We start from the raw sequence: 10404 nt of genomic DNA, 5'->3' as shown, positions 1-10404 counted from the left end.
GCGTAGAATTAGGGAGAAATGGTTGAAGTGTATAAATGGAAAACAGGAATACATAGAGGATATAAATAACATGCTGAACAAAAGCTAATACAGATAGAACTCACAGCATTAGGCTCAAGTTGAAAAAATTTAACATTTAGAAAGGATATGGGAAATCACTGGTTTGGTAACAAAGCTGAGGATGAGTGGAACAAACTCCTGAGTAGTATCACTGAAACCAAGAACTGTGGGTAGCTTTAACCCTTTGAGGGTCCGTCCCGTAGATCTACGGCTTTACGTTCAGGGTCCAAACCGTAGATCTACGTCATGAGCTCAGCTCACTCTGATAAACTGTGAGTGGTACATTTGGGCCTAGATATGAGAGAGTACATCTATGTGGTATGTGTGCACCACATAAAACAGATCCTGCAGCACGCTGTGTATAATGAGAGAAAAAACTGAAATCATGATTTTTCGATTAAAACAGCGACTTTGCAGTGTTTTTTCGTATGTTTTTTATAGTTCTATTTGCGATTTCTTGGTCTCATTTGATAGAATGGAAGACATATCACAGAAATAAAGATGATTTTGATTGGTTTTAGCACTGGAAATGGCTTGAAACTGAGCTCAAAGTAGCAGAAATTTTAAATTTTTGCCGATATTCAAGAGTAAACAAACGACCTCACACGTCTAATACACGCCAGCTGGTGGGTCTAATATGCATTCACAAATATGGTGATGATATTTATACAATTATTACAATATTGCATAACAGTAAATCTTCTATTTTTTGGTGTGAATAAAAATTCATTATGTGAATAAAACATAAAAATGGAATTTATTTGTAAAGCCTCAAAACGTAACTAATGAACAGAGGAAATGTTAGTTTAGTTCCAGGAATACCTACATTGTTTATTCTGGACCCTATTTTGAAATTGGAATATTTTGAACTTTGTGTAAAATTGGCCAAATTAACAATTTCTGATCACTTTAATTTGTAGTTGAAACAGTTGACTTGGCGATTTCTTGTGCTCAATCGATAGAATAGAAATAATACTAGTAAAATAGCTAAGAATTTGGTTGACTGGAATAATGTAATTGGCCTAAAATGGAAGTCAAAGTCGGCAAAATCGCCGATTCGTAAATATCGCTGACACATCAAAATTCGCGAGAGCATAATTTCGTCAATTTTCCATCAAATTTCGTACTTTTTGTTTTATTACCTTCACAAAAAGATTCTCTACCATTTCACAAGAAAAAATAACAAATTTTTTTTTTGAAAATTCTTAGACACTGGGACACCACTTCAGGTTTGGGCCTTGGACCCTGAAGGGGTTAAAAATAGATTAGACAAGTACAGTATGACTCAGTACAGTATATGAGTAGGTATAGGTGGGTGTGACTCACAAAATCATAATGACAGTATTGCAAACAAACCATACCACAGGCAGGGTGAGTTGAACCTGCCTAGCATGAGCCAGTAGGCCTGCTACTCATTTCTTATGTTCTAATGACACTTTCGGGTTTAACACTTAATTTGATTATATTGTTATTCTGGAAAATCTCACTGTGAGTTACCAAAGATATGGAAGTAGTACCAAACTCACATGGGTCAGTGACTGAAGAATGCGAGATTATCAGGTCTTATCCAAGGAATAGGATAGTAACTTCAGTTCCTTGGATCAAGAGCCCTTTGTCAGCATCAAGGGCACACACCCCTTTTCCCTTCAAGGGTCAGTGTGATGACTCATCAGGGCGGTAACCCAGACGGATGATTCAGCGCTCTGCCATCAAACCGAGACTCCAGGTGAAGGTCCATCAGTAAACATGTCAAGTGGCACCAATTACAGGCAAGTTTAAAATAAATTACACTGTTTCCAACTAAACCTATAGGGGCCATACAAAGCTTGGCAAATGGGAGGTAATAAAGTTTGATCAAAGGAGAATAGATCTAATTCAATAGATCAAGAACTTTTAATCACCAAACTCTCAAGGGAGGTTCCTTGATGCCAGTGAGGGGCTCTTGATCTAAGGAACTGAACTTGTGCTTCTCTTCACTGGCTGCCATCCTGTATAACCCCCCATCAGGTTCAACACTTACCTGATATTATTCCCTTCATGGGAGTGAACCTGAATGCTTATGCCCTCAGGTACTATATGACTACAGGTTCAGTGCTCCTCATGAATGTAATAATATTCATTAAGACACCCCTTGTCATAAAGAGTACACTTCTCTAGCACTGCCTTGCATGCTCTCTCTCCTGGCTCTTACTCGCAGGTGAGGCCGAGCACTCTGTGAAATTCTTTCAGGCTGCACTAAGCAGACAAACATCCTAGGCCAGGTGATTTTAAACTAGGTAACCAATTTATTTATTTACTTTCATTAGGAATGAGTGGGCAGCTCATTTTATTTATGTGAAAGTAATAAACCCATAGGGGTAATACAGCACATGAATAATTGGGAATGGGAAGCAATCAGGTTTAATGCAAGGAAGTGGAAGGTAGTTTTAGTTTCCTATATAAGTGCCCTTCACCAGCATTAATGCATCTGCAAGAAACCCCCTTTTGCCTGCCTTAAGTATGCTATGGAGAGGGAGCCTGAATATGGGTGTGATCCCACTACTTCTAAAAACAATGGATATAACCCCACTCTATAAAGGTGGCAACAAAGCAATAGCAAAGAATTATAGACTAATAGCTCTGATGCTCCACACTATAAAAATCTTTGATAGAGTTCTCAGCACCATGATTCCCGACAACTGCACAACCCTGGGCAACGTGGGTTCAGAGCAGGTTACTCCTGCCTCTCACAACTGCTGGACCGCTATGACGTGGTCTTGGATGCACTTGAGGACAGGCAGAATGCAGATGTATACGCAGATTATGCAAAAGCCTTCAACAAGTGTGATCATGGTGTAACAGCACACAAAATGTATGCTAAAGAAATAACTGGAAAAGTGGGCACAAGGATCTTTAAATTTTCTAACCAATAGGGCACAAACAGTAATGGTAAACCAGAATTAAGTCGAAGGCTACAACAGTGAAAATCTCCGTTCCACAAGGTACAGTACTTTCCCCCATACTTTTCCTTGTCCTCATGTCTGAGAGACAGAAATGTAAATCATAGCACTGTGTCTTCTTATGCAGACAATACCAGACTCTGCATGAGTGTCATCCATTGAGGACATAGTAAATCTCCAAGTGAATATAAACCAAGTTTTCCAGTGGGACACAGAAAGCAATATGATGTTCAATGAGGACAAATTTCAGTTACTCAGTTATGGAAAACAAAGAAATAATAGCTAGAATAAAGTATCTTACTTTTAAGGATGACAACAGCATCACTATCACATCTGCAAGAAAAATGATAGGATGGATAATGAGAACTTTCAAAACAAGGGATGCCATGCCACTGATGATCCTTTTTAAGTTACTTGTTCTCTCTAGCATTGAATACTGCTGTACACTAACAGCCCCATTCAAGGCAAGTAAAATTGCAGATCTAAAGACTGTACAGAACCTTCACTGCACGTATTAGTTCAGTCAAGCGCATTAATTACTGGGAATGCTCAAAGTCCCTTGACCTGTACTCCCTGGAATGTAAGCAAGAAAGACAACATAATCTACACCTGGGTCCTAGAGGGATCCAGGCAGACAGTGCAACATACCCCAATGAAGAGCGGTTGTGCCATGACTACACTATGAGAAAACACAGTAAGTGTTCGAGGCCCAAGACTGTTCAACAGCCTCCCATCATACATAAGGAAAATTACCAATAGACCCCTGGCTGTCTTCAAGAGGGAACTATAGAGATAACTAAAGTTAATGTCCTCGATTAGCCAGGCTGTAGTTCATGCATTGAACTGCATGCAGCCAGCAGTAAAAGTCTGGCTGATCAGGCCCTGATCCACCAAGAGGCTTGGTCGAGGACAGGGCCGTGTGGGTGTCGACCAGTATAGAGGGAGGGAGCAGCTCAGAAAGGTATTATGTTCAATTAATTTGGTCTTTTTCAGGCTGAATATTAGACCCAACTTCTTGCATTATATTACACTAATATTATTATTATAATGTCAGTGTTATACCAAAAGAGTCATAGAGCAAATTACCCTAATACCTACTATACTGCATGGGCCGTAACGTATAGGTAATTAGGCTCCTCAAAAAATAAGTGTTTAAAATATTAACTGACCTAAAGTACATTACAGAAAAATATGATTTGGTTCTTAAGACCACCAAAAATCCAAGCAAGTCTTTTAAGTTCTTAATTCATATAAAATAATAAAGTTTTTGTACCTTACATTGTAACTGAATGTACTGAAGTGAACATTAATAATATGCACTAAGTGTAACAAATAAAAAAGGCTACATAAAACATTTTTTTATCTTAAATTCTGGAGGGTGTATTTGTTGAACTTGAAATGTGAGAACAAGGTTGTTGGATGGCTGTGGTTCTTGTTGATCAAATGAGTAAGGCATCACATTCCACCCCCTCCATGAATATAAAAAATCAACACTTTCTTCCATAGTCTGATATTCACTCATACTTTTTCCTCTTGGCACCACCTGTAATAGTGCAGTATTCCTCTTGGATGCCATGGTTAATATCCAGAGTTGAGATGGTGATAAAACTGTCTAAAACTGATGTGATAAAACTATCTTGCCTCTGGCATGACATTGATAGAATGGGAGACAGCCAATGTGTTAAAAGAAAATTACACATGTTAGAGTTTGATACTTTTGATTTCAACATATGATGGAATTCCTATTGATATGAGGAACTAACTTGTGAAGATGAGGAGTGGTGCATTCTAAAGGATGCAAAAGACATGTACTGTGAACATCATTAATGTGATGAATTATCATTTGTATTTACAGTATAATATTAGCCCTTTTGCTGGATAATGGAGTCCCTTCCATTGTTCCCAGAAAGTGTCATACTGTCATGAAAAATCAAAACAGCTCAATAAGGTTTCTGTATTTGGCATTCATTTTTCGTAAAAATCATAAAGTAATAAAAAATATATGTATTTTTTTGTGCTTTGCTTTAAGAAAACATTTTGACCTAAATCCCTGAAATGGGGTCAAAAGTATTTCACACACAATTCTTTCTTTATAACAAGCATAAAATTGTAGTCCATTTTTTAACACACCAGCCATCTCCCAATGAGGTAGGGTGACTCAAAACAATATACACTTTCACCATCACTCACTCTTATCACTGTCTTGCCAGAGGCATGCCGTACTTCCCACCTCGAGGACTCAAGTCCGGCTAACTGGTTTCCATGAATCACTTCACAAATGTTACCTTGCTCATGTTCTAATAGCACATCATCATAAAAACCACTTGCCTCCACTCAGTCCTATCTAACATGCACATCTAGCACACACAACCTCCTTTACCCCCTCCCTCCAACCTTTTTTAGGATGGCTCCCACTCCTCCTTCCCTCCACTGGACATTTATAAACCTTCTAAGTTTTCCTATTTTGCTCCAAATCAGCTCAACCTCTCCTTGGCCCTCAGAATAATTTTTTTAGTAACCCCACACTTTCTAATCTCCAAACTACATTTTTTCTGCATAATACAAATACCCCCATAACCTACATTGCCCTCAGACACAACATCTTCACTGTTTCCAGCCTCCTCTTTGCTGCAACATTTAAAACCCATGCTTCACACCTATAAGAGTGTTGGTACCACTATATTCAGTACATTCCCCTTTTTACCTTGTCATTTATTCAACTTTTTTAGAGATATTCATCTCTGATAACCCCTCAAGGAAGGTTCCTTGACACTGGTGAGGGGCTCTTGATCTACGGAATTGGATCTGTGCTCCAATTCCCTGAATTGAGCCTGAATGCCTTCCATCGCCCCCACAGGCGCTGTATAATCCCTACGGGTATAGCGCTTCCCCATAATAATAATTATCTTTGATAACAAATTAATTTGATCATACATCTTTTATAATATAACATACCAAGTTCATTCCTGTCTACAAAGAGCAAGTGCATGTAAAAAAAAAAAAATTGTTAAATGGTTGCAAGGGCAGTTGCATCATTATTTATTTAAGGGGAATAAAAATAGCTATTTCCACATTTGATACAGGTACTATATGCAACAGCTATTTTGTGAGTTTTCTATGTTATAGTATCTATCTATATCTTATGGTATTTGGGGTAAAACACAATAATATGAACAAGAAATGTGCTGTCATGCAGCAACAAAGAGGATGTGGTAAATCTTACTCGTACAAGACAATTTATTGGATGTTTAGGTCCTGGGACCTTAGTCACTCCGAGTGATACATAAAAGTGTACCATTGTCTAACTGCCATGTCACATAATGGCTGAGAAGCACAGCAGTATCATGTGTGTTGAGATATATTTGTTAGCCCTTTGTTCTATGGTATTGGAAGCAGCAATTACGGAGGTCTCAATACAGTGGCAACTATCCCTCTTGTGTTTTCAATACATCATTTTAGCATTATCCAAGTGCATGAGATGGCTCTCATTAGGCCTGTGCCCATCAAGGTAGGGTGACTTGACAAAGAAGAAAACCCTTGCACTGTCATCACTCATTCAAACACTGTCTTAACAAAGGACACTGACATCACAGTTCAGATGCCACTCCAAACTGCAACATCCCCATTCTTCCACTATATTTCCCACCTCCAGGACTCAAGACTAGCTGGCTTCACTGAATTCCTTCATAAATGTTAGCTCGCTCCCACTCCAACAGCACGTCAACTCATAAAAACCATTTGCCTCCACTCACAACTATCTAAGATGCTCACATAAGGATGTTAGATGTCAAAGCCCCTAGCACTCAAAAGCTCCTTTACTCCCTCCCTCCTTTATGCCCTCCTAGTCATCCTATTTTCTCCCATCCTCTGAATGTCCAGACCACCTCAACTTTTGGTATCACCACACTTCCTAATCACTGCCCACCTTTTGCCCTTCATCAATTCTATGGTTCACCTCATCTCTCTCAATACAATTTCTTCCTCTATACTTCTTTCCTCCACTCAATATCTCACTGCCTATATTTCACCTCATCACCTTGCTCTTTCCTATATTTGCTTTTAATTTACTTCTCTTACGTGCCCTCACAAATTTGGTTAACAACCTTTACAAATTCTCTATCAAATCTTGGTAGAGAAGTTGCAAAGGAGGCTGGAAGCAGTAGAGATGTCGGTTTGATGACACTGGGTGGTGTGAATATTATGCAGAGAATTTGGAGTTTGGAGATTAAGAGGTACAGAATTACCATCTCAACAACCAAAGGGTTGTTGAGATGGACTTCCACATAACAGAATTCATATAACAGACATCCATATTAAAGACTTCAGAAATACCATACAAATTCTGCTCAGTCATTCAATTTAGAATCATTGGACAAAGTACTAGTTACAAAATTGTCTGTTATCGTTACAATCACTGCAAAAGAATCTCTTCTCAATCCACCACAATTTGCCATTGTTCGCCACCTCCTCCTCACAATTAGTCTGTTATATTTCAAGTTTGCTGTATGTATATCAATTTAATCTTTATGCATTTTCTGAATAGTGCATAATAAAGGATGGTCAAAATATGTCAAAATCTACTTTATTTTCTTTCACTGAAAATGAAGAGAAATGAATTTGTAACAGTAGGACTAGCTGTGTCACCTCCGATACATAAAACTGGCAATATGTTAATGAAAAATATGTAAAACTGTACATCCATATTTAGCTATTGAACATAACAGAGAAAAGACTCAATATCACAGATGAGCAACTGCTCCATAAAAAATTATTCATCTGCAGATATAAATGATGAGCAGAGAGAAATGTCTCTGTCAAAATAAACATGTTTATTCATGCAGCAGGATGTTCAAAATTTTGTCTCACTAACACCCTACACTCTATTCTTCAATAATATTACACCAAAGGCCACTGACCGCTAAGTAAAATGTATGGTATGAAATTAGGTAAGTCCTCAAGTGAGCCTTCTCTTTGTGAAAAGACACACATGCAATTATCAAGACATTTATAAGTGTCTTGTTAATCATGTATGTGTCTTTCACATACTTTTCCATGTTAATTGCCTAGTCTGACATTTCCCTTTTAGAGGAACAATTACATTCCTCTCAATTTCATAATAAAAAGAAAAATGAAAACAACTTTTTTCTTTTATAACATTTCATTAAACATATCTGAACTAATTATTGCTTTTACAAATGACCATTTACCTCTTTTTTCCCGTACTTCATATTAAATCACTCTGTATCCTCACCTTCTGAATCACCATGAAGCTCTTCTTCTGAATCTTCAAAGAAACTTTGCTGCCTTTCATCTACACTTGTCATTTGTTGTTTTTTGCCATATTTTGAAGCTGTAGTTAATCGAGCCTTTGACTGAATTTTTCCAGTTTCGTAGAATGAAGCCAACAAGCTTGGAGAGCACTCCAAAACAGCATCTTCATTTATCTGCATTTTACGATGCCTGTAAACAATCAAATGAGAATTTCAGGAATGTTTAAAAGTGTTATATATTGTACTACTGTTCCTTGCACTATGATGAAAACAAGTTCCAGGCTGGTGCATAGAGCACAATCTCCCTCACTTTATGTGGATTTGCTATTATGAAATATCCTATTTCTATGGATAATTCCCCATATGCAATTTATGGTTATAATAGGTGATCAGCAAAGTTTGCAAAGTGAACTGAAAATTCTTGTCATCTGTAAATGTTTATAGCCTAATCAAGTTTGGTACAGATGCCAGAGGTCTGGTACATACGTACCATATGGAATAAAACATGAGACACCTGTAGTGTAAACAAAAGAGACAGCCCAATGTAAAATAAGAATACCCATGTTCAAAGAAAATAATGGTAGAGAGACATAAAATAAAGTAAGGCTAAGCATAACCAAGTACAGTAACTGAAAGAAAATATTTATTGAAAGATAACTTGGATATAACAAACAGTATAAGATACTTGTAATAAAGTACTGAATGTCAACTTGTACAGAAGTTAGCTTAACATTAGCCTGTAAACTGTCAACCACATCAAACAATCTCAAAAAAGAATATACAGTACCCAAAACAATTTTCAGGTGAAACTGTATTAAATGAACTAATAAATGAACTCTTGAAAATGCACATGCCCAGATAACCAATAACAATACAGAGTATACAGTATATAATGAATCTATTCATCGCTTCCTTGGAACAGACTTTCCAGATGATCCCATGTCAACCCTCTTCAAGGAAAATATATTGAATATCAGCAACATCTGGCTTCTTAGTATGCAGTGCTATTTACAAAATATTTTCCCACAATAGTTTTGAATCATATGCTATCTCCCATTTTTATTTGAATGATTAATAAGAACATTAGAAAGGAGGAGCATTGCAGGTGCCCTAACCATAATTTTTTTTGTTAAATACAACCTGTTCTAAATGTTTTTTTTTTCTATTTGTTTATTATGGCATTGCTATCTTCTATTTTAGCTTTATATTCCTCATGCACATTTTATCTTTTTCTCATATATTTTTCTGAAATTTTCTGCAATATCATGAGCTAAGTGCCCGGGGCCCAAGACTTCAACAGCCTCCCACCAGCCATAAGCTCTGGTGGCCTGGTGGTTAACGCTCTCGCTTCACACGGCGAGGGCCTGGGTTTGATTCCCAGCCAGAGTAGAAACATTGGGCGTGTTTCTTTCCACCTGTTGTCTATGTTCCCCATCAGTAAAATGGGTACCTGGGTGTTAGTCGACTGGTGTGGGTCGCATCCTGGGACACTGACCTAATTTGCCCGAGATGCTCAGCATAACAAGTGGCTTTCTATGTAGTAGTATGTCAATGTTGTCAGCTAGGACTGTATACCATGTACATGTACTTGTAGTAAATAAAGATTATTATTATTATTATTATTATTATTATTATTATTATTATTATTATTATTATTATTATAAGGGGCATCACCAGTAGACCCCTGGTTGTCTTCAAGAGGGAGCTGGACAAATACCAAAAGTCAGTGCTGGATCAGCCGAGCTGTAGTTCATATGTTGGACTGTGTGTGGCCAGCAGTAACATCCTCATTGATCAGGCCTTGATCCACTGGGAGGCCTGGTCATGGACCGGGCCGCAGGGGCGTGATCCTCAGAATACCCTCCAGGTAGACTCCAGGTAGGTAGATGCACTAGCCTATTTAACTATACTTTTATTCTTGTTATATTCTCCAAAGTCTGATCTTCTGCATCATTTACATTCATTTATTTATTTCTTATCCATCTCTACTCTATTCTTTATAATAACAGTTAACATGGTAACTGAGACACAAATCTGAAATACTGAGTGGATGAAGCCAGATATTAAAATTATATTAATTAGATTAACATAATTAATATAATTAATATAATTATATTAATTAGATATTCCTGAAT

General features: G+C 37.5%; 1 protein-coding gene across 1 annotated transcript in view; it reads right to left on the bottom strand.

Moving 5' to 3' along the window:
- Nucleotides 1-798: 798 nt before the first annotated feature.
- Nucleotides 799-10404, bottom strand: part of LOC138853032 (uncharacterized) — a 10618-nt gene continuing 1012 nt past the window's right edge. The window contains exon 2 of the mRNA XM_070087332.1: nucleotides 799-8459. Within this exon, the coding sequence (XP_069943433.1) occupies nucleotides 8234-8459 (226 nt within the window). The 3' untranslated portion in view covers nucleotides 799-8233. The remainder of the gene's footprint in view (nucleotides 8460-10404) is intronic.

Source organism: Cherax quadricarinatus, chromosome 21 (assembly GCF_038502225.1).
Source record: "Cherax quadricarinatus isolate ZL_2023a chromosome 21, ASM3850222v1, whole genome shotgun sequence".
NCBI lineage: Eukaryota > Metazoa > Arthropoda > Malacostraca > Decapoda > Parastacidae > Cherax > Cherax quadricarinatus.
The sequence above is the reverse complement of the archived record's forward strand: the minus strand, read 5'-3'. Positions and strand labels throughout refer to the sequence as shown.